We start from the raw sequence: 25027 nt of genomic DNA, 5'->3' as shown, positions 1-25027 counted from the left end.
GTCGCACTTTTTTTGGGAGGGGGGGAAATAAAGGGGAAAAAATATCCCCCCCCGAAGCCCCAAAGAGCAAAGAAGCCATGACAGCCAGCGGGATGGATCCCGCTCGCTGTCCTGGCTTCATTTTTAGCCTCGGGACTGGGGGGCCGGGAGCGAAGGCGAGGTTGCGCAACCTCGCCATTGCTCCCGGAGCTTGCGGGGTTGGGGGCAGGGGAAGCCCGAGCTTCCCCCGACCCCAGCCCCCAGAACGGGTCCGAGAGCGATGGCGAAGCTGCGCGCAGTGTGGTGTAGTGGTTAAGAGCGGTACTCTCATAATCTGGGAAACCGGGTTCGCGTCTCCGCTCCTCCACATACAGCTGCTGGGTGACCTTAGGCCAGTCACACTTCTTTGAAGTCTCTCAGCCCCACTCACCTCACAGAGTGTTTGTTGTGGGGGAGGAAGGGAAAGGAGAATGTTAGCTGCTTTGAGACTCCTTAAAGGGAGTGAAAGGCGGGATATCAAATCCAAACTCTCTTCTTCTTCTGCTTCTAAGCTTGTTCTTACGTTTGCTGCTTTTAAGGTTTTGTTGCAGCTGTTTATACATTGCCTTTGTAATTTTTTCTGCTTACTGTTTCATGTTTGTAAGCTGTTCTGAATGGTCTCCAGAAAAGTAGGGGGAGTATAACTTTTGGGCAGCCTCTTAGTAACACTCATTAAATTTTGTGTTAAATTATATCAAAGCTATGTATTAAATTTCAGTAACCACTGCAAATATAAAGTAGAAGGTTTACATGTATTCTTTTGTCTGTAGGTCCCTTAACATGGACTTTGAGAATCAAGACAAAGAAAAGGACAGCAGCAGCTCATCTGGGCCCTTCAATGGCAACAGCACAAATAACAGTAAGAACTTCTTGCTCCATAAGCTGAGGATGCAGAACTTGGACCGACCTTGGTCTTGCAGGCTTGTGATTGAGGCCATCCTATCCGCTGTTGGAACAGGGCTACCCCTCCTGGGTGTGAACCACATAATATGGCTGTCCTGTACAAGCCCTGCCAAATTGAAGGGTGGATAATTGATTACAAAGTCTTGTAATAATTCATTTTGTTTTGCATTGTTGACTTGAAGTTCAACATTGCACTGTGTATGTGCTGTAGATGAGTGGTTCTGTCATTGGTGCCTGTAGTATAAAGTTTTGTTTGAGACAGGTAATGCTAAACTGGTAGAGATGGGCAAAGCTACCTCCTTTAGTTCTGAGGCACATTTGTCTTTCTTTACCTGCTGTTCTACTCCAGTAATCAGTCATCTGATGAGTCACAGATTTTCCCCCTTCACAAGCACACACATTTTTTCCACTTCAGTACAGTATACAATATTATATCTAGTTTTCCATGCAAGATACACTGTGTCCTTTTTCTGCTTCTCCAATTTCCATTGCCTTTTCTTTAGAGTAGAGACCAATAGTGCAATCCTATGCAACTTTACTCTGAAGCAAGACTCACTGTGGAGCTTATGCCCAATTTAAACATGTCTGGGAGGTACATGTAAGCGCATCTGATGCAGGCAAGACCCAATCTGTGTATTTGATGAACACTGACAGTATGTTTTGAGGGTGGGTGGGGTGCACATCAGCGCGCGCTCCCCCCCATCTCTCTTTGGGTGGCATGGTGGAGAGTATTATTGGGATCGCAGAAGGAAGGGGGCAGAATTTTTTCCTTTCCTCTCCTGCCACAATCCTGACAAAAAATTCTCCTTTGCAGCTGCAGTTTGCATTGAGAGGAGAGCTCCCCTTGGCACCCTGAGGCAATTTTCTCCCAGTGCAAATAGCAGCTTTGGGACTGCAGCAAGAAAGGAAATGGTTTAACTCCACTGCCTGTTGCAATCTCTGATTATTATCAGCTCCCCTCCTCACAAAGCACGGGCACACCAACTGCAAAAGTATATATAACATCATGCCTAAGCTTTGGTTGTAAAGGGGGAGGGGTGAACATCAGGTAGGAATGCACCTGAACGTTAAATGTGTGCCATGTGATGCCAAATAACAAATGTTTCCTTTCCTTTAAAAACTAATAAAATAAAATTCCTGCAGGTATCCAGACCATTGATTCAACACAGGCGTTGTTCCTTCCCATTGGGGCATCTGTGTCTCTCTTAGTCATGTTCTTCTTCTTCGACTCGGTTCAAGTTGTCTTTACAATATGTACAGCAGGTAACTGCCTTCTCTTCACTTTCCCCCATCTTACATAGGGACTCATTGTTGCTGGAAATTGACACAGTTTTGAGGATGTCATATGAAGAAACTGCTTGTAGAAATACTGGTGGTTTCCTTCTATTTTTGTATATAACAGCTAGAAACTACCTATCAATGTATATAAAGTCAAGCACATAGAGGCTGCAGTGTTTTGTCCATTACTTGCTTTAATATTTTTTTTCTCTGTTACAACTTTCTCCACTTTAGCTGAGCAGCAGATTTTTAAAAACAAGTCTTGTTAAATGTACTTGCAAAATCACAGGCATCTTGGATCCTCTTAGAGGCACTTCCTCCTTTTTCTCACAGGGGCATAAATCTTCCAAGATGGTGCCTTTTGGTGCATCCTATAAACAGAGTATGGTGTGGGGTTTTCTCCAGAACTATTGTGTTTGTTCATAATGCAGGTTTCATTGGTCAGCTTCCTGCCCTACAATGGCTTTTGTGATGAGCAGTGGCTAAAAATATTTTAAATAAATAAACTGGCAGTCCCATGCACATTTGCATAGAAATTCCATTAAGATTGGTTGAACTTCCTTCACAGGAAATACAAATAGAAATGGGCATATTGATAAGAGATGATTGACTAACATCTTTAACAGCAATTCATTCTAAGAAATGATTGAATTCTCTACCACGGGGTTTAGTAAGGGCCACCAGCTTGAATGGTTTTAAAAATGGATTAAACAAATTCTTGGAGGATTTACAGTGGTACCTCGGGTTAAGTACTTAATTCGTTCCAGAGGTCTGTTCTTAACCTGAAACTGTTCTTAACCTGAAGACCACTTTATCTAATGGGGCCTCCTGCAGCTGCCGCGCTGCCGGAGCATGATTTCTGTTCTCATCCTGAAGCAAAGTTCTTAACCTGAGGTGCTATTTCTGGGTTAGCGGAGTCTGTAACCTGAAGCGTATGTAGCCTGAAGCATATGTAACCCGAGGTACCACTGTATTTAATAAACTCAAGTTGCTGATTCAAATGTCAGTGTCTGTAATAAACTTTAACTTATATTTCTCTTGATGTGATCTGTCAAGCTATCAGATTTGGTAGGTAGTTACCTGGAGAGGAGCCTTCTCAGTGCTGGTGCCCTCCCAGTAGAATCCTCTGCCTAGGGAGGCTCACCCCAGTACCTCCTCTATTAGAGGATTTTAAGCAGAAACTGGATGTTAATTTAGGGGTTTGCAGGAGTGGGGTTTTTTTTGCACTTTGGCAAATGGTTGGACTACAGCAGGCATGTCCAACAGGTAGAAAAGGTAGACCGTGATCTACCAGGAGATCACTGGACTTCTGCGGTAGATCACTGCCCCCTGCAAAGAAGCTCCAAAAATCCCTTAAAAAAGCTCAACAACTTTGACCTGAACCCCTCAAAAGTGGGTAGATCACTGCTAGTTTTTAACTCTGTGAGTAGATCACAGTCTCTTGGGAGTTGGCCACCCCTGGACTAGAGGATGTTGAAGCCACTTCCAGCTTAATGATTCCAACTCATTTTTGCACCAGACAAAGAGAGTTTTATTTTCCCATGCTTTTTATCTTGCCTCTTTTATCTCTGCTGATTGCTTTTACACTCTTTTGTATTTGTTTTATTTCTGCTATCGTGTTAATGTTTTTGTCTTTACATTTGCCTCCACCTCTGTAATTTGAATTATTTGCAAGTCACCCTGAGAACCTGTTGAGAGGTGCGGTATAAATTCATGAGAAGGTTAATTAAAAAGAGAACTGCAGAATTCTCCAAAGCCAATGGGCACATTCTTCTGAGAAGTTCTCCTGTAGAATACCCATTTAAATAAATGCCATGCAAGGGGCCAGAGCCCTGTTTGTTTCAGTGGGATTTGCATGGGAGGACTTCCTGCAGGATTGTGCTCAATATGTGGTGATGCATTTAGATGTTTGCAACAGTTAAATATTACCCATGGAAATTAGTCTCTGCGTTCCACATCTTTGGCCCACTGACAAAAATGTGGCATTTCAGAAGAGTTTCCTAGCCAGACTTAAATGTTTTGGGTCAGTCTTTTGACCAAAGCATTCTGTGTGGGCTCTCCCCACCTTAGGAACATACTAGTTTCATGATTATAATTTACTGATAAATTGCTTGGACTTCAGATGTTTTCCAGCAAAATGCAAAAAGCCCTTCACAGACGTTTTAATTAAAGTTCAACTTGTGTTTTGGCCACAGATTTTTTTTTTCCCTTCACATCCTTGGCCACAGATGTTGACATGTGTTAGTTTTCTGTGCTTGTCTTGGAGTTTTTGCAACATTGGTCTGTATTAACATTGCCTTTTCTCTCTCTCTCTCCATTTCTCCAGTTCTCGCAACAATAGCCTTTGCTTTCCTTCTGCTCCCAATGTGCCAGTATTTAACACGACCTTGTTCACCTCAAAACAAGTAAGGAAGGTTGTTATTTTTTTGTTCTGTGCAGTGCAAAGAACCTGTTGTTGATTCAACAAGATGGGCCTCTCTGTTGTTGGTAGAGCTTTCGGCTCTGAGAAGAAGTTCAAATACAGTCCTGCCCCTGCTTTCCACGCCTGTGTTTATAATGCACAAAGAGGGTATTGCAGAGTTCTTCTGCGGTGAGCTCTAAACAGAGCCGACCCACATTTGATACCTCCCCACAGTTAATGTGAGGCACGCTCTCTTGGGAAGTTCTCCTGCACAAATAGCACAGGAACGAAGAGGAGCTTGCACAACTTTCCTTCATCTCAAGGCTTTCATATTCAGAAGAGCATCCAAGCAGACTTTGCCTTGGGAGTCACAGCTGCCTAATTCCCACTCGCCTGCTCACGGTGGCTTGAGACAGCTGCTTCCCCCAGGTCTTGAGGACAATGTGCTGCTCCCACCCCTGCAAGGCTCCTGCTTTTGATCTTACAGCAGAAGGGGTGGGGGCAAAAGCGTCACACACACACTACTTCTCTTTTTTCGGCCGCTTCTCAGGAATCACCACTTCACCGTGCCAAAACTGAAGTATATGGTTATAGGCAGAAATAATGACCTGTTTGGATTGACGCCGGTAGGGTTGGTTCATAGTGGTGGTACTTTTCTAGCTGGGGGACAGAAACACAGTTGAAATTCATTTTTTTGCAGGGGGAGGGAAGAATTCTGGTCACAAGCACTGGCTCTAGAGATCATAGGCAACGTTTAAAAAAAAGTCCAGCTTTTATGACAGCTTTGGAATAATGTCTTCTGAAAGCTGTATCCTAAAACTACACCCTCCACCCCCAAATTGGCATGAAGGGGTAGAACACTTCTGACACCCTCTCAGCAGAAAGCCCAAGAATAGAGTAGCCAAAATAACCCTTTCATCTAATTTTAGGATCTTGGCAAATGAGTCAGGTTTGTGGGGCAGATCCTTGAGATCATGCCTTCAGCACCTTTCCTTAGACAAAAGCCTTGTCACTAGGGCATTTCTGGTGCTCTTGAACCCAGTCCAAATAAGAGCTGCAAGAGATCCCCCCTCCCACCTCCTCCTCGCTACATACCAGAGAAGAGCCTTCATTGTTTTTGTGTTTCTGGTGGTGTTTTCCAGGATTTCTTTTGGCTGCTGTGGGCGTTTTACAGCTGCTGAGCTGCTCTCTTTCTCCCTCTCTGTGATGCTTGTCCTTATCTGGGTCCTAACTGGTCACTGGCTCCTCATGGACGGTAAGTGCTGCTGAATATGTGGATCTGGTTACTTGCGTATAATAGTGACAGGTTGAAAAATTGTTAGTGGAAACTTTTCTTGCATTCTTTACTCAAAATGAACTCTATGCTTGCCATGGAAGTCTGTGTGTGTGTGTGTGTGTGTGTGTGCGCGCGCATTGTGTAAGGCAGTTTTTTCCAAGTAGTGTGGCAAGAGAGATTAATAAACTGAAGGTCCCTATGAACACAAAGTCCCCATCCAGAGAGTATGCTGCTGTTGTGCCTCTGCCTGATTCACTGCTTTTTCATTTGACTGCATGGAATGTGATGAATCCTAAAATCTTGGAAGGCACCCAAAGGTCATCTAATCCAACCTCCTTCAGTGCAGGAATCTCTGCTGAAACATCCATATAGAATAAGAGAATCTTATGAGTAATCATAGAATCTTGATCATTCAATTGCTCCTGATGCAGGCAGGCAGCAGAATGGTCCACCCTTAGAGGAGACTGCCTGTTGTATGTCAGCAGCAGAAACTGTTCAGGGTTTAGAAAGAAGCAGGCAGAAACATGGAGATCTGTACTATGACATAATTTTAGTGACTTTCATATAAAGCAAATATATAAGGAGGAATGAAGTTCTTCCACTTTTAATTTAGAAAAAAAGGGGGTGTCCAAGCTATCAGAAGCTCAGAAAAAGCTCACACAATTACTGTGAGCCAAAGAAAAGCGCTCTTTTCTGTCCAAAGTGGGGTGTGGGTTTAGAATTAGTCAATCTAACACTTGTCATTATGTAATAGACTGCAGAGAAGGAGAAGTGCAGAACTTCCAGGTTCTTAGGAGTGGCAACAGCTTCACTGGTGCCCTCATGGAGGAGTAGACAGTTGTGCAGACTAGTGACTGATTTTCAGAGACAGAACACATTCACACACATAATGAGTCATGGCTCAAATACAACAACAAGCTTAGCAAAGTGAAACATTTTTGAAGTGCTGGTGTCTCCAGTACTTTTACATGTAGCATCTGACGCAGAAAGGGTGCAGCCTCCATCACTTGTCACACAGGCCTCAGCCGCTTTTCCAAGGGGCGGAACAGCAAACAGACAAGAAAGTTCTCTCTCTGCAGAAACTTTAGTTCAAGTCTATGCTAATGATAGCTCAAGCCTGTCTGTTGTGGGGGAGGATTTCAGTTTTACAAGTAGCTTGGGGAGAGTGTTCTTCTTATTGTTCTGAAAATTAATTATTAAAGTCACACATGTTTCTCTTCAGGCAGCCCTTCTCATGGTTGTGATCAAACCATTAACATTACCATTTGGTTGATTGCCTTTCCCACATGTGGATAATTATTCCAGATGAGTCTTACCTTTCCCAACCTGTATAAAGAATTGGCAAAGGCACTTTTGCATTGCTGTCTCTTGTCTTGAACAGTGTGTCTCATGTCAAAATTACCAAAATATTATTGCCTATATGGAGCATGTCAGTAAATTTTGGCTAATGAATCGTGGAGTGTTGTGTACATTCCGTGCTGCTGCAGGTTTACTGAATGCTTTTCGTCCTCTACTCTCTTTGCTTTTAATCGTTCTTAATCTCTAACATTTGAAAATGTTACATTGTGTTAATATTACTGACATAGTTGGCTTACACAGATACTGAAAGAGCAAGTTTCTAGGCCTTAAGATTCAGAGAGATAAACCATTCCCTTGCGTTCGCCCATTTTGTTCCCTGCCCAAAGCAATTTAGGATTTTTGAGAGGTTGATCTAGAGAAGCATGTTAAACTATGAAAGCAGATTAATTGCTTGGATATACAAATTTACACAACATATTCAGAGGACGAAACAGGATGTCTGCCTTGCAGAAATTAGATTTTATTTTTTTTTTGGCCAAATACACATAACCATATATGTCCGTAGTCTACACTGGCAACTTTCCTCCATTTTCAAGCTGCCACTTCATTTCCAAGAAGTATCCCTACTCTGGTGTGGGTACAGTAGATGTTTTGTCTGTAGTCTTAGGCTTATTTACCAGCAACTGTCACCTTGCATAGTGATCCAACTGTTTTGTTGCATTTCTGTTTTGTAGCTCTGGCCATGGGCCTGTGCGTTGCAATGATCGCCTTTGTCCGATTGCCCAGCCTCAAGGTTTCCTGTCTGCTGCTCTCGGGGCTATTAATTTATGATGTCTTCTGGGTGAGTTTCTTCTAGTTTCTTATGCATCCCTATAACCAGACAAAGAGTTCTTCTGACCTTGATGGCAGGCTTACAGCACCCATCACCTTGGACATCTTGAAATACTGTCACTGGGTACCAGGGGGCATCTATAGGCACACCCCATTTTGTTGCTGCATTTCAGTCATAACTTTCTAAAAGGCTTTCCCCTTCACTTACATTGTATTTTTTCCATATCACTCCCGGGACCTTCCCCAACTCAATTTTATCTTTTTCATAAACTTCTTTGAGGTTTGTTTGTTTACAATCTAGCAGCCTATAAGTTTAATTAATTAACGAATTCAACTTTGTGTAGGAAATAGGTGTTGAAGATCCCCCCATTGTCCGGAAGAGGCTGATTACAGACTTTGGCACACCTTAGAGGGTACCACCTTGGTCTCACCCAGCAGCCACCCCCAGGCAGTCAGAGAAATTTGCCTCTTTAGAAAATTTATATGTGGCTTTTCAATTAAAAAATGCAACATGGCAACCATATAGCTCCACTTTTTGATTTTCATGTTTCATTGCATCTTGAAGGCCACATTGGTCAGATGGTATCAACACCTCTTTTTTTCCTGAACACTCTTGTGGAGGAAGCTGTTGGAGCTTCTGGGGGAACTGGTATGAAAACTTCCCACCCTGTCCTCTTGTTGATTACATCTTTGTGAGGCTTGCAGTGGCCGCAGTGCCCCCCACCCAATCGTCCTGGCAATGTGTTATTGACCACCAGGTCTAGATGGCACAATATACACTAAAGGAACATCTTTTGAAGATGTTTTACAGGTTGTATATAACTCCCAGCAAAATATCCAAAATGTATAAAACGAGATCTTATACGTGCTGGAGGTGTAAACAGGCAGAAGGGACACTGTTTCATCTGTGGTGGGGTTGCAAAAAAATTAAGAATTTTTGGGATATTATATATGAGGAATTTTAAAAAAATGTTTAAGCAAACTTTCATAAAGAAACCAGAAGCCTTACTCTTAGGCATTTTAGATTCAGATATTCCAAATGAAAAAATATAATATTCTTATATGCTACAACAGCAGCAAGAATATTAATTGCCAGAAATTGGAAAGGAGAATTAGTACCAACAAAAGAGGAATGGCAGGATAAATTATTTCAATATCTCAAACTGGCAAAAATGGCAGAAACCATTAGGAGACAGCCAAACCAAAAGTTCAAAAAGGAGTGAGAAATTTATAAAGAATATTTTAAAAAACAGTGCCCTCAAGTTAAAACCTGGACATGCTTTGATTAATTTTCGCAAACCACAATATGGATTATAAGTATAGTATTCAGATAACAAGAAGTGACAAAATGATTAAAGAAGCAGTTTAGTAAACAGATAAGAGAGACCTGCTTTGAGGAATACAGAAGTCTATTGGGGAAGGTAAGGAATTGGGAATTAAGAACATGGTAGCATAAGTTCTTTTGTAAGAACATATGGATTTATGGATGGATGGATTTTTTTATCATTTTTGTTAATTTCTTGTGTGTGTTTATTAAGTAAGAAAACTAATAAAAAGCATATTAAAAATAAATAAATGGCACAATTGGTTGGTGCCCCCAAAGGGCAGGGGTTGTTTCTCGCCTGTGTGGGTGGTATCAACAGGTCCCTTTTGAGCCAGAAAACATGAGTGTCCTTGTGGGTGTGTCCACTGCTGCCATCTTGCATCTCCTATAGATGCAGGTGGGCTTCTGTCTCTTAAGGAACATAAGGCTATCATGTATATCAGCCCCTCTTGAGACTAAGCAAAAGGGTTAGTGCCATGTCACTAGGAACTGGCAAATCTGCAAATCCTGTATCGTTTCATCTACTTGCTTCACTTAATGGTCTCCTGGCTCACAGGTTCTCTTGATCCTAGGCTGGATAATGAGAGAGATGCATAGCTTTTGAGGTGATCAAAAATAGCTTTTGTGTTTCCCCTGCCCCCCCCCCCAGGTCTTCTTTTCTGCCTACATCTTCAATAGCAATGTTATGGTGAAAGTGGCCACACAACCAGCTGATAATCCGCTTGATGTTTTATCACGGAAGCTCCACCTTGGACCAAATGTAGGTCGAGATGTCCCCCGCTTGTCGCTGCCTGGCAAACTTGTATTTCCAAGGTAGGAGTCACCTTTTTGCCTCCCATCCTTTACTGAGGCTTCTTTACATTTTGCTCTTGGGAAATTGTTTTGTGGTAGATATGCTGTTTTAAGAAGAACCCAAGAAGCGTTGGGGCCACAATTAGGAAAGTGGTTTCCTTTTTGCTTGCACCCTAACCCGAGGGTCTGTGTGCTGATGGTTGGTCAGAGAAGAAAGGTTAACCTAGCTCCTTGTTTTCCAGTTCCACAGGCAGCCACTTCTCCATGCTGGGAATTGGAGACATTGTGATGCCTGGCCTCCTTCTCTGCTTTGTCCTGCGTTATGATAACTACAAGAAGCAAGCCAACAGCGATTCCTGTGGTGCTCCAGGACCAGGGAACATCTCTGGCCGCATGCAGAAAGTCTCCTATTTTCACTGCACACTCATTGGATACTTCGTAGGTAAGGGGGAGGGATGTGTGCAGAAGTTGATGTGGTGAGTGCAGTCTGGATGAATCTCCCCCCCCCACACACCTTTAAAGTTTGATGTATCTTGCAATTGTGTGCAAGATGCTTTTAACTGTAATGTTTTTCTTAAAGGTTAGAAGGTGCTCATGCAGACATCTTGGTTTGGAGCACGTTGGTTTTATTTGCCAAAAGCGAGTAGACAAAGTTGCTGTTTGTAAACCTGAACTGAAGAGTGATAGAAGAGGAAGCTTTAAAAGTGTGCTGTAGGATAAGTTTCTGGGATTGAGAGACAGAGCAACGGTTGCACTTTGGGGTGTGCTAACGTTGTCTTTCCAAATAGTGAATGGAATTCAATCACTTGGCATCAGGCTGATATTGAAAAAACAAGAGGACAGAAGTCTTCCATTGGCAGTGACTGTTAAAGAATTGGAATGGTTAAATTGCAAGACTTAAAATTTCATTGGGAACTATTTTGTAAACACGTGAGCTCCATTTATAGGCTTCTGGAACAGGAATTAAAGCAAACTTGTTTTTATTTTGAGAAATTGTCTTTGTTACAAGCAGGATTTTGATGTTTTTAAAAAAACTTTCCAACAAAGGGTATCTTAAATCTAGATACTGAAAGCACAATACCAAGAATAGCCATGCATGTTTGATGTGTTGACTGCTTGCAAAGTATGTGTACAAAACATGTGTGTTTAGGGGATTTGCAAAGAGGAAATTGGTTTTGGAGGGCAGAGGGCAATTAAAGGAAGGAGCAAAAGAGCTCAGGGGCAAACTTGCCTTCTGTCTCTTTGCCTTTGCCTTCTGTCTCTCTGCCACAAAGATCATTTCTGTGCTTTGAAGTTTTTCCTCACTACCATGAGATTAGAAGCCATTTGCTCTGGAAAGTTAAAGCAGAGGCTTATTATTTAAAAGCTGTTAACAGAACTTTAGTTCAGGAAGCCGTTCACTTGACCTTGGTGCAGTTTGCATTGTGGAATTATCCTGCCATGATACACAGTGTCTCTCTCTCAAGAGAAAACAAAACAGCAAATACATCATCTAAGAGAGAAAGGCGCCCATTTGGGTGCTGTCATGTCATCTTGTCTTTTCTTATATTGCAGGCCTCTTAACTGCGACGGTCGCTTCTCGCATCCACCGGGCAGCTCAGCCCGCCCTCCTCTACTTGGTACCCTTCACCTTATTGCCACTCCTCACTATGGCCTATTTAAAGGTGAGAGGAGTGTTGGGAGTCATGTCTGTGGGAATCTCCTTGGGCACATCAGTGATGTACTGTCTAACCCCCTCCCCTCCCTAGCATCTGCTGTGCTATTGCAAGGCCCATCCTTTTGAATTGCTGTGCACAGCCACTGAAAGCAGCAAAAAAGAGAAGTTATTTTTGTTAGGATATATGCATCCTACAACATACTACCACTATATACTGTATATACTATACAGTATATACTATATACCTCCCCACTTACACGTGCTTTACTTGGGCGCAACCGCATATAGGGCAACTCCACGAAATAAATAAATATAAATCAGTTCAAACCTGGAAATGGTGGGAGAGAGCTGGAAAGTCCTTGTGACTCGCAAGGAGACACTCCCCAGAGCCTGAAGAGGTTTTAAAGGCAGAAAAAAACTTGTGGGCTTCAAAATAGTGCACGGGAGCCTTCGCTGCTGCCAGGCTATCCCGCTCAACAGCTGTTGGGCAGGAAGCTGTAATGCGGCGGGCTCAGTCCTGTTCCCTGTCCGTTCTGGCGATCTGGAGGCAAAGATACAGTATAGGTTGCTTTTTGTTATGTAGGGTTCCAAAGAGCTCTGAACTTTTTTGTTGTAAAAGAAGAAGAAATCACCCTAGTTCCCTGCCCTGACAAGGTTCCCCACTTACCTTTCACTTATGCTCACGGGGGTCTGGAATGTAATCCCTGCGTAAGTGGGGAGTTGCCTGTACAACAACAAGAACAACAACAACAACTCCTCTAAACAAATACAATAAAATAAATACCTGAAAGTCAGCAGAAAAGCCCACTTAGCAGGTATTAAAGTTCACAGTTGTCTGGTAATGAAATGATGTCAAGATGGGTGCTAGGGGAGCATTCCCTGATTTGGGTGATGCCACTACCTGTCGCTGCCTGTCGTACCTCCAGCTGGTGCATCCAAAGAGGTCTCTGCTATATCAGCCTGAGCTGCCAGAGGGCACTTGATACCATGGAAGCACTGCAGGCCTGGCCCTTCCTTGTGGGCTGGGGCTGATGGGAGTTGTAGCCCCAAACATCCGGAGGGCGCCATGTTGGATCCCCCTGGCGTAAATGTTACAGAGCAAAATATTCATCGTCCAGCTTCACTTTCTGAATTTTGCCATCTTTGAGCCCCTTGCCCCAAAAGGGAGCTTTAGCAGCCTGTTATAATCTGGGTGCAGGAGCAGCCCCTTTGAACTCTGTGAGTCTGTGCACTCTCAGTTGCTCACTCTTCTGTCCCTTTCCTTAGGGAGATCTGCGTCGCATGTGGTCTGAACCATTCCACTCCAAGACCAGCAGCTCACGTTTCCTGGAGGTATGATGGAACGGATGGAAAGTGACCGGAACTTCTGCCTGGTCCTTTTTTTGTGGCTCACAGCTTGGTTGTCCGTCCCTGTGGCTGGGCTGGTACTCAGGAGAGAATTACCAGTTTGTGGAACTTGTACAAATGGACTTGCTTTCTGGGAAAAGGAGGAAAGAGCAAAGGCATTTTGGTGGTGGTGGTCAAGGGAGTGGGGCTTTTCCCCTCCCTTCTTGGAACTGGAGACAGTTTGCCATGGCAGCCGCCTCCCTCTTCTTCCTTCCCCTCCTCCTCCTCCTCCTTACGGATTAGTGCTAGGCCATCCGGTGTTCCTCAGGGGAGAAGGAGGAGGAGGCAGACTGACAGACACTTTCTGGTGAAAACGGCATAGAGTCATTGAGGAACTTGTGAACACTAAGAGGAGACAAATGGTCACTGCGCTTGGAGTTTCTTGGGAAACCCTACAAGTACTTTGAGACCAGTTTTCTGTTGGACTCCGGTTTCAGAGAGAACTGAGACAGAGGTTTTTCTGTCGCTATAATCTTTTTTTCCCCCATTCAAATTTATTAAATATGTTCTGTGGTGTGAGGTGACTTATTAAATCCACAGACATTTGAGTGACTTCTTGCAGTACACGATATAAAGACTTTGTTGTAAACAAGTTACATTTCCACCCAGATGTCATGTTGCAGTGAACAAGGGCACGACTTTTATACACACACAAATGCATACACAGAAACACACACACACATGCAATGGGAAAACCTGCTAGGATCATGCTTTGTAGCTGACAGGGGCTTGCTGTAATTTTTAGCATGTAGAGCAGTTTACTCTGGGCTTTCTTGTATATGGATCTGCAAATATGCTGCTGTCTTTCCCATTTCCCTCCATGAGTGAAGCTTCAGTTAAAAAAAACAACAACCAGTGTAGTATTTTGTACTTAGTGTGCTCCTGGATTTTAGGGGATTCTTTGATTTTTCAATCAATGTAGCAGACTTAGGGGAGGGAGAAAGCTGAAGCCCTTGACCCCCCCCCCCGGCCGAACCCCTATTTTTGTTTGTGGGTTTGTTTTTTACAACTTAATCCATTACAGGTTTTTAGTAGCTCCCCTCTTGACCCTGTGCATGTATTATAGCAGCTGTTGTCTCTGTGCGTTCTGATCATAGTAATGTATGACTTGTAAATACATTTTTTCTATTTTCTATTTTTTGTATTTTTTTTTGCATTGTTTGATTAGTGTGCTGTATTTCCCCCCATTCCCTTACGTTTAAAAAAAAAAGGGAGAGAGAAAGAGAAAGAGAGAATCCTGTCCTCTGCTGTTGTGATTGGTCAAAGTTTGTGATGACTGCTTTGTACCTGGGAGTCTCTTAAAACGTGGACTTTTCTAAACAAATTGTCCTGGCTATGTTATTTTTAACTGTTTCAAAGGTTCCTAAGATGAACTTATCTTTCCTGTCAAAAATGAAAGTTTCCTTTCTGCCCACTGGTTTAAAAGACCTGCCCCTGTATTGGGGTGTGTATTAGCTTAGCCCAGATTCTGGGAATTCCTGGCATTAGGTGGTGGTTTTAAGACCCTTCTTGTCCTAGACCAGATTAGGGAATCATTTTACTGAATATTTTCTCCCCTTCCCCCCTTTTCTTGCTGCTTCCTCAATTCTTTCTGGGGAGGGCTGTGTCTTCATGTCCTGTGAGAGCTTTCCAGGAGCATCTGGCTTGACTACCTTGGGAAACAGGATACTGGGTGCACTTCTGGCCTGATCCAGCAGGGCTGGTCTTATGCTTTATGAATTAGAAGCTGCCTTGAGGGAGGAAACAGGACCAGAAGATAATAAATAATTATGGAAACCACATATTTTTATTTGTTTATTTACCACATTTATATTGTACCCTTTCTTCTATCGTGGAGCTCAGGGCAGCAAATGTGGGATCCTGAGGTGGTCTTCTCCTTGCTCCACCCACGCATTGACTGAGACCTGCTGAGTTCTCTTCATTTGCCCTCATACCATGCTGAGGACAAGCAAAATCTTGGAAGAAAATGCTTAAAGGAAATGCTATTTCACCCCCATCTACCGCTGCCTTTTTTTTACGTGTCAGAGGTTATGAGCTGAAAAGTTGGGATTGGTTGGGTCGTTCCTAAATGATTTAGGGAACAGCTGCATACAATTCTTGCATACGACTCCACACAGAATTAACTAAGCCCTGCTTTATCCTAAAGTTCTTTTGCCAAGAACAGTTCTTAACCATCCTTGTGGACACTAGGATTATTATTATTTTTTAAGATGCATTGTTTCAGGAGACATGCTCAGGAACCTCATTTGAACAGATCACAGTGTAAAGTTCTTTTGCAAAGCCGCAAATATTGAAAATAATGTTCATGTTGGTTTGTTCAGCCGGCAGAGCAGGAGACTTGGCTTGCAAAAAAGGAGGGCTGTGTTCAAAAGTTTCATTTGTGGGGATTGGCAAGGTCCACTTATATGCTACAATACTGAAGACTCATTCTGTTTGGTCACCTGCGGAGAGGTAAGATTTTTATTAAAGGAACAGAAGAGTTGTGTATGAAGAGCACCCATTTCCTACATTCTGCTGGGAGTTCTGTATCCTAAACATTCCATTTAATTTATTCTAACATGTGCTTGCTTTGCATAACTTGCGCACCCCTAAGCCAAAGTACCTAGACTTTGGAAGTGTGAGCCATGAGCCAGCTGTTCTCAGATTTGGGTATGTGAAAGACAATACTAGGTTGGAGGTCTGGCAGTGGGATGGGGGGCAGGACAAAGGACCATTGAAGCCCCCTCTAAATGAATATGAATGTTTTATTAATACGGCCAAACAGCCAACATACCCCCTCCAAATGGCAGAACTTTTATTGATTTGCTGTCCTAATAATTACAAATTGTTACTTGCAGTTGTGAAGGATATATTTGTAATTTTTAAAATGAAAAGCACCTGGTCATTAACTTTTTCAGACAGCATCATAGCATTGTTCATCCTCAGCTTAGCAGCCTAGTTGTCAGTATGAATTAACTATTTGTTGCTTAAATATATATATACCAAACGATCAGTGTTCCTGTGAGGATGGGCTTTTCTAGTGAATTTAGAATTGGTGCAAGATGCCTGTGTTTTGAGTCAAGTAGCAAAGGCACCAGTGGGGCCAACCCAAGAGGATAGTAATTTGCTGTGGCCCTCCTGCCCGGTTCCTCCACTAGCTGCATGTGGCAAGCACACTTCGAAACATGCAGGAAGCCGGTCTGGCCACCTTCGCTAGAAGCAGCCTTCAGTACCTAAGACAAGCCTGCTGCGTCAGGCCAAAGGGGACCCATCTAGTGCAGCATCCTGGTCTCACTGTGACCAACCGGATGTCTGCAGGAAACCTCCCGGCAGGATTTCTGCACAAAAACACTCTCCCTTCTTCTGGTTTCCAGCAACTGGTATTCAGAAGCATTCCAACTGTGGAAGCAGAACATAGCCTTCATGGCTAGTTGCCATTGATAGCCCTCTCCTCCATGAATTTGTCTAATCTTTCAAAGACATCAAGGTTGGTGGCCTTCATGATAAACCCAGATTACATGTAGTACAAACTGGTGGAAAGGCTCTCCATGCCATGTAAATCTTACTTTAAAACTCAGCAGTTTCAAATTGGATTATATAGCAGTGGAATCTGACTCTGTCATGGTGCAGTAATTAATGCCCCACCATCATCCAGAGTGCCCATTAATTTGCTGCCTGTAGTTCTCTAAGATTTCCTAAAACCAACTGTGTGGAAATTATACATAATTGAGGCATTGACTCTCAAGGCCCTGTTTACTCAGAATTCTTTTTAAAAAACCTTTTGTAATAACCAGCTCTCTCAGCACATAAGGAGGCGAAACACTGTACAATAGTGGGTTAAATAACAGCCCTTAAGACAGGTAGCATTTTCTGCTTTGACTTTCCACTGCAGGAGGAAGGTGTGATTTTATAGTTGATGTTCCACAACCTTCAACATTACGTACCTGCTGTGCATTTATGATCACTTAAAACTCTCATCTGGTTTAACTGGGTTTATGCTAGTTCTGTAAGAAACGGATTCATTTATTCCACTACTAGTGATACTTCAAATAGGGCTTAAGTATATTCCTTTGTATTGTGTTTCTGTCCTGAACAGCCATAATATCACCCTGTTATGTGCCCTCCTGCTGAGGGGGACAGTGGTCTGTTGTGTGCTCATTGCTGGTGGAACTGAAGCAGGAGGCTCCCTGATTCGCAGCAGTCTTTGGAGCCATTTTGCCACACGAGCTATCACGATGCCAACTTCACCGTAATCAATTTGTCCAGTATCCTGGCTCTCTTTACAAAGCAGGTTTTCCTGTGGAAGCAGCAGCTGTTAATCCCACTGTTGTGTAATTTGGGATTGGGCCAGGAGGCGTTGGCCAGGGTAGTGCCTGCCCAACCTCATTGTATTGTGTTGACAAGTCTAGGGCTTTACTCAGCAGTCCTGTGCAGTTCCTGAAGCCCTTTGCTTGCTTCACTGGCACCGCCTTGGGGAATTAAGGGCACACAGTGCTGTTGAAATGTCTTTTGCTGAAAACCTATTCAACTGCTGCGTCGCCTCCCTTGTGCTCTCCGCAGAACCCTTCCAGGAGGTCGGAGGAACAGACCACATTTAGTGGGTGTTCACATGGAGGGGGAAACATTCAATTGCTCAACAAGAAATCTTTACGTGGTTAGGTTGAGAGTAGTGGCACCAAGTTGGATTCTACCCCTAGCAAGTGCCATGAATTCTACAGTGGCTGCAGCCGCATTGTATTGAATTGGAAGGGGTGGTGAAGTGTTCAGTCTTCAGTGGACAAAAAATGGCTTTGGATTTTTTTTGTGCTTCCTTTGTCTGCAGCATGTTGGGGGGGCACAGCATCTGGAAGTTAAATTCTTGAACTGATGAGGATGCTTGTCCATCCTCATCATTATTTATTAATTAAATTTGTATGCCGCCCTTCATCTGAAGATTATAGGGCGGTTCACAACAAAAATGCAAGATACCTAATAAAACAAAAGCAAAGCAAAACAAAATAATAACACCCTTCCCACAGACACATTTAAAAGGTCGTGGAATGTTAATCAGCCGAACACCTGGGTGAAGAGAAAGGTTTTGCCTGGTGCCTAATGATATGTAATGAAGGCACCAGGTGAGCCTCCTTGGGGAGAGCATCCCCCAAAATAAGCTAGTGCAAAAAAAGAGAGGCCTGTTCTCGTGTTTAAACCCTTCAAACCTCCAGGGGGGGGGGGGAGGAAACATGAAGAAGGGCCTCAGATGATGGTTGCAGAGTCTGGATCAGTTCATATGGGGAGAGGTGGTTTTTGAGGTATTGAGGTCCTGAGCTGTCTAAAGCTTTATAGGTCAAAACCATAGAATAGCGCAGAATAGTATTAGCTTTATTTGCTGCTGCATCACACTGTTGACTCATGTTAAGCTTGTGGTCTACCAAGAACCCCTAGATCCTTTTCACATGTAATAATGGCAAACCAGGTGTCCCCCATCTAATATTGGGGCTGCTGATTATTCCTGCCTAGGTGTAGAGCCTTGTCCCCATTTAAATTAATCTTGTTCGTTTGGGTCCAGTTTTCCCAAGGGCTTCAGTTAATGTAATCGTGAATCCTGATTCTGTCATGATTATCTTTCCATTCTCCCTATGGGCTTGGAGCTTGCAGAGGCTGGTGTTTGAAAGTAAAACCGTGCAGTTGAAGAGCACTGAGAGCTGGCGGTAAACTATTTGGGGGAGAAATGTCTCCCAACAGTTTTTGAGGAGCAAAAACTGTCATAAATCACTTGACGTGCCCCACAAGGGTTATATTTGCAAAATGCTTGTTTACAAAGCTATTGTACTACCAACCTTACTATATGCTTGTGAAACATGGACCACTTATAAACGCCATCTCCAACTCCTCGAAAGATTCCATCAACCGTGTCTCTGAAAAATTTTACACATCACTTGGGAAGACAGGCAAACTAATATCAGTGTACTGGAAGAAGCAAAGATCACCACTGTGGAAGCGATGATTCTTCAACATCAACTTTGTTGGACTGGTCATGTTGTGTGGATGCCTGATGATCGTCTTCCAAAGCAACTACTCTATTCCGAACTTAAAAATGGAAAGCGTAATGCTGGTGGTCAACAAAAGAGGTTTAAAGACTGTCTCAAGGCAAATCTTTAAAAATGTAGTATAAACACTGACAACTGGGAAACACTGGCCTGCAAGCGCTCCAGTTGGAGAACAGCCCTTACCAAAGGTGTCATGGGTTTGAAGACACTCAAATTCAGGATGCAAGGGAGAAATGTGCTAGGAGGAAGGCACGCTTGGCAAATCCACACCGTGATCAACTCCTGCCCAGAAACCAATGTCCCCACTGTGGAAAGACATGTGGATCCAGAATTGGCCTTCACAGTCACTTGGACTCATTGTTAATGGAAGACAATCTTACTCTGCTATGAGTGGATCTCCAAAGAAGAAGATATTAGCAAAGCAGTAGCTGTAAATTGCTCAGGACCACCATACCTCAAAGACTGCCTCTTTTCATATGAACCGATCCCAGCCCTGTGTTCTTCCTCTGAAGCCCTTCTTTGTGTGCCTCCACACGAGGTCTGGAGGGTGGCAACATGAGAACGGGCCTTTTCTGCAGTGGCTCCCCGTTTATGAAATGCTCTCCCTAAAGAGGTTTGCCTGGCACCTTATATATCTTTAGGTGCCTTGTGAAAAGGTTCTTCAACCAGGTCTTTGGATGATTAACATTCTACAGCCTTTTAAATGTTTGGTGTGTGTGTGTTGAGGGTGTTGTTTTTGTTCTATTTATTTGTGCTTTTACTTGTGTTTTGATGAAGGGTGGTATAAAAAATAGTAAATGGACAGGTTGCTTGCTGCATAGTTCCCAGGAAAGAGGCAAGGGAATTCACTGACCTTCACTTACCACAAACCGAACTGCAGATCCGGCAAGCTTGATAAAATGCTGAATAAGTTACGCTGGTTGCCAATTGCCCTCTTTAAATTAAGAAAAACTTGTTGGGTTAAGTTTGGTTTGTTTTTTTAATTGAAACTGGGAGCCCAAGTTGGCTTGTGAGCACAATGCACTCTGCCGGAAGCCACATCTTTCATTCATGCTTTAGATGAGGCCAGGCAGACTAATTCCCCAAGTAAACAAGAAAGCAGCTTTGGGATTTTTCTCAGGCATCAAATTAAACATGTTTATGGCCTTTCTAGGTTATCGTGGGGTGTGAGTGTCCCCAGAGAAGTGTTTCTGGTGTGGAGGAAGTAGGATTTGCATACAGAACAGGGATGGCCACGTCTACCCTGGCTTCTTACTGCAAGTGGTGCTGAGAGTGTTATGTTCCCACTAGGAGCTCGTTCTGCTGCTTCAGACCAAAGGGCCACCAAGTCCAGAACAGTTTCCGTTGTAACCAGCAAGTTATTTTCGACACATTCATAAAACAGGTTAGAAAGCTGACTTCTCTCATCAGTTGTCTAGTGCTAAAATCCTATAGTAAAATGTAGATGATGGTGATGATGATAATAATAATAATAATAATAATAATAATAATAATAATAATAATAATAATAATAATTTATTTATACCCCGCCCATCTGGCTGAGTTTGCCCAGCCACTCTGGGCGGCTCCCAATCAAGTGTTAAAAACAGTACAGCGTTACATATTAAAAACTTCCCTGAACAGGGCTGCCTTAAGATGTCTTCTGAATGTCAGGTGATTGTTTAGAGTGCCACTGCTGCTTGAAGTTTGTTCTATTTAGTTGTCATACTGAATAGCCACCACACCTCATCCTGTATGTACAATGTTGTATTGTAATAATTGTTATCCATGGTAGGTAAGGTGGAAATCAGCCACAGATGGCTGTGTGTAATTCTAAACATTGATTTTAGAAATTCGGCAAGGAGGTGGGGTTTGGTTGTATTTTTAGAGTGGAGTAAGTGGCCTGCATCTTAAATCTCCTTGCCCAACTGAAGAGGAGCCATTAGCTGTGAGAGCATTTGCTATAGCAGTTACTCTTAATTGCTCTTTACACCAGGGGTCAGCAACCTACGGCCCATGGGTCACAAGTGCCCCACGGGGGTCGTTTAACCGGCCCATGGACCCCCACCGCCCACTTGGGGAGTTCCTGCAGCCAGTGGGAAGCTGCGCACGCCTGCTCCATGCTGGAAATAGTGTTTGCGCATGCATGCATATGCACTCCGGTCCACCGCGGCGTCTGCGGGACCGTGAACCGGCCCAAGCCACAAAAACTTTGCCGACCCCTGCTTTACACTGTCAAAGGCCTTAACTGCTTTGATCGAATCATAGAGTTGTAGAGTCTGAGGATCCAGCCCCTCGCAATGGAGGAATATGCAGCTGTCCCAAACGGGGATTGAACCTGCAACCTTGGCATTACCAGCGCTGTACTCTACCCAACATCCAGGCTGAGATGTGGAAAGCTTTGCAGAGTCCAAGGTTGGTCTCTTTCTCCCCCTGCAAGTGAGAACCCACATAGCGGAGACCCCAGCAGAAGGAATGCTGGCAAGAGTCCGTATTGTATGCGAGAAAAAAATGCACAGGCATCTCAGTTTCTTTCCCAGACACTTCACATCACAGAGAGGATAAGGAGGATGCCTTTCACCAACCAGCAGGACATTGCCTAAGTACCCAGAGCAGCTGTGACTTTTATCTGTTGCCACTACTAAAAAACATGAACATAATCTTCCATTTATTGCCAGTGGTCCATGGCAATAATTACTATGCTTCCAGATTATTATTTATTATTATTTATTAAATTTGTATACTACCCTATACCCACAGGTCTCAATGGGTATTCTTAGTGGGTGCCCACCCTTGCACCCGACTAACATTCAGGGCAGTATCTGATGCTGGAGAAGAGTTTTCATTTAGCCTTTTATCCACATAACAGTTCTGCACTCCTGATCTCTGCTGCAGACAGAAGTAGTTTAAAGAAACAAATGAATGTCCATTAAATGCAACCTGAGGTTGTAGTGCAAAGTGGGGTGAGGAGAGAGAAATCAAACCCTTGGTAGTGCAATTTATTCATTTTGTGTATGTATATATATATATATCTTTAACTAAGGCACCTTAAAGGCAGAGGACACTTTTATCTTGCTGTCTTGAGACTCTCCGCTCTGGCTTACTGTTCAACTCTCACAGTGAATGCTGTGGCATGCAGTGACTGGCGGCCCAAGTCTCCTACTCTGCCCAGACTCTGGCAAATGGGGCTCTGTGTTGGTTTGTAACCAGACCCAGGGTCTACCATCTCTAATCGCACGTGCATCTCTGCAATAAAGTAGGAGGCGCTGAAACACAGATCTTCTCCCCCTCAGCCTCGATAAGCTTTCAACAGCTGCCCTGCAATGACCAGCCTCTGTATCTCGCTAGTTCCCTCGTAGATCTCCGTAATCCGAGCATCCCGGTAGTGGCGCTCCGCCGGCATCTCTGTCACGTAGCCCATCCCTCCCAGGATCTGGATTGCCTGAAATAAAAAAGCATCCCAACTGCATCAGCATTGGATGCTGTGGCTGCAGCACGGCAACAGAGATGAAAAATGGGGAGGGATGCACTTACATCCAGGAGATGGAAAGGAAGTACGCCACTCGCTCCCCCTACCGCATGCTCTGTTCATTTGCCAGGGTCATTTAAGAGCCCCACAAACCTACAGGGACTCGTTTGTGGCCACGGTGACAGAACGGTCCAAGGAGAGAGATTTCGGCTGTGTCTCTTGCTCCATGTAAGCCAGCAGCGTGCCAGCTGTACGGAAGGGGAGAGCTTCTTCCTCTGTGCTCATGGGCACGAAGAGGCACAGGCTTACCTGATGGGAAATTGAAGTTGCAGCCTCGGAGGCAGACAGCTTTGCCATCGCAGCTTCCTGTTTGGAGTAGAGGAGAGAAAAGTGCTACAGTCCAGGCAAACCTAACCCCACAGCCCTAAGTGTTGCGTGGTGATAAGGAGAGTCACTTGCCACACCAGCCCACCTTGCAAAACGGGGTGGGGTGGGGGATTTTCTATAGCCCAGGGAACGTTGTTGTTTTTTGGCCTTTGCACACATTTCTAGGGTGCCTGCAACCTGTCCGTTATCTGTGAAGACAAGCACTATTACCTTTGTGTAGGGCTTTCCGTTGTCCTTCAACATGGCGGCTCTCCATGTCAGCAGACGGGCGCTCTCGAGGGCCAGTGCCATGTCAGCCAGCTTGAACTACAGACACAAAACACCATGGTAGGTTGAATAACTCTGGCGGCCCTAGATATTCTGCACCATCCTTCCCCAAGCCAGTGCTGTCCACATGTTTTGAACTACAACTCCTGTTTGGGGCTGCGCTGGCTGGGGCTGACGGGAACTGCTGTTCAAAACATCGAAAGGCAAGGCTGGTTCTGCATGCAACAAATCAAAATGAGCACAGCAAGTACTTAACAGAAGCTCAACCACTATCCAGTTTCTGAATGAAGCAAAGCATATGCCTTGTCTCACTAATTTTGAATGTCTTGCAGGAACATCAAGTGGAAGACTAAGAAATCCATCCCATGTGGAACCATACACCGAGGATGATGGTTCTTTGAATGCCCTTGTGCCCCATGTAATTATAGGAGGAAGGGTGTGCCCTCTGGGCTGGTCCTGGTCAGGGAAACCATTTCACTTTTAAGATATTGATGTTCCCAAAGTAATCAAGTTGTGCAACAAGTACACAATGAATTCCAGCTCTTCTGTTTTGACATTTTTCTCTAAAACAGATTGGCAAACCTGCAGCCCATCAGCTGCTGCTGAAGGACAACTTCCATGCTGCCCAGAGCTGATGGGAGCACTAATAATAACAAGAATAACATTTCTGTATCAGCCTTCATCCAAAGATCACAGGGAGGATTACAATATAAAAACACAAAAATACATAACACGGTAACAAATGAAAACAAATACCCCCCCCCCCACGGTTTAAAGTGCCAAAGATTGTTTAATTAGCCAAAGGCCTGGGAGAAGAGAAATGTTTTTGCTCAGCACCTAAGTATATGTAACAAGGGTGCCAGGCAAGCCTTCCTGCTCTAGTTCAGCAAAAACAGTGGGGCTGCAGGTTAGCCTCCCTGATTATTATTATTTTTTATTTTAATTTTTTAAAAAAATATATTTATTAACTTTTCAGAGGGTATACAAAAAAAAGCAAAAAACAAAAATACAAAAATATAAACACATATAATTTCATTCACTTATTTTCTTTTAACTTATTTCTCGGACCTCCTCATACCTCCCCTTTTTGTATTCCAATTCAAATTATTCATTCAGCAAATCCTCACCCTTAATTTTCACTTAATTTTACACCTTTCTCCCCCCCCCCCAATTATCTTAATCATTACAGCTGGTAACCCACTTAACTTCTTTTTATCCAACATCATTCTAACATTCACTGATTTTATAATATTTCCCAAGATATATTATTATTATTATTATTATTTTTAAGTATTGATGAGTCCTGGAACTACAAAGAGAATAGCCCCTGTAAGAGAGAGATCTATCTATGTACCTGAATGGCCTGCAGCTTAGTAATGGGGGAGCCAAAAGCCACCCTTTTCTCAGAGTAATCCACAGCACAATCGAGAGCTGCCTGGGCTATTCCTAATGCCTGAGATGCAATTCCAATCCTCCCAGAGTCCAGGGTTTGCTGAAAGGAAGGTGGAAAGACAAAAAAATGAGTTTGTGCACTACAACCAGTCACATCAGGAAAAGCCAACTTTAACTGAAGGCAGTCTTAAGACTATGGAATGACTGGGCAGACTTTGCAAAGCCCAGCATCCAGTAAATTCAGGCAGCTGTTAGTGAAGCATGGAGTGGGGCAGTTTTGCTACTGCCTCCAGATGAGCCACAATGAAGAGACACACACAGTACAAACTTACATTGTCTTACACTATTTTAAAACTATCC

The 25027-nt window shown here is 43.6% G+C and overlaps 2 protein-coding genes across 4 annotated transcripts in view; one reads left to right on the top strand and one right to left on the bottom strand.

The window, feature by feature from the left end:
• Positions 1–14946, top strand: part of SPPL3 (signal peptide peptidase like 3) — a 35254-nt gene extending 20308 nt beyond the window's left edge. For both annotated transcript variants that reach the window (XM_083478788.1, XM_083478789.1), the window contains exons 3-11: positions 789–877; positions 2065–2184; positions 4526–4604; positions 5743–5855; positions 7910–8016; positions 9980–10143; positions 10365–10564; positions 11677–11786; positions 13046–14946. In XM_083478788.1, coding sequence (XP_083334914.1) covers positions 789–877; positions 2065–2184; positions 4526–4604; positions 5743–5855; positions 7910–8016; positions 9980–10143; positions 10365–10564; positions 11677–11786; positions 13046–13117 — 1054 coding nt within the window. In that variant the 3' untranslated portion in view covers positions 13118–14946. The remainder of the gene's footprint in view (positions 1–788; positions 878–2064; positions 2185–4525; positions 4605–5742; positions 5856–7909; positions 8017–9979; positions 10144–10364; positions 10565–11676; positions 11787–13045) is intronic.
• Positions 14947–22135: 7189 nt separating this feature from the next.
• The window catches only part of ACADS (acyl-CoA dehydrogenase short chain), a 29038-nt gene continuing 26146 nt past the window's right edge, over positions 22136–25027 (bottom strand). For both annotated transcript variants that reach the window (XM_083478735.1, XM_083478734.1), the window contains 4 exons: positions 24630–24767; positions 23219–23314; positions 22931–22987; positions 22136–22594 (listed from right to left, as the gene is read on the bottom strand). In XM_083478735.1, coding sequence (XP_083334861.1) covers positions 22442–22594; positions 22931–22987; positions 23219–23314; positions 24630–24767 — 444 coding nt within the window. In that variant the 3' untranslated portion in view covers positions 22136–22441. The remainder of the gene's footprint in view (positions 22595–22930; positions 22988–23218; positions 23315–24629; positions 24768–25027) is intronic.

This window comes from Podarcis liolepis (genome assembly GCF_965112155.1).
Source record: "Podarcis liolepis genome assembly, chromosome: 15".
NCBI classification, from domain to species: Eukaryota; Metazoa; Chordata; class Lepidosauria; order Squamata; family Lacertidae; genus Podarcis; species Podarcis liolepis.
This window is presented reverse-complemented; position numbering and strand designations above follow the sequence as displayed.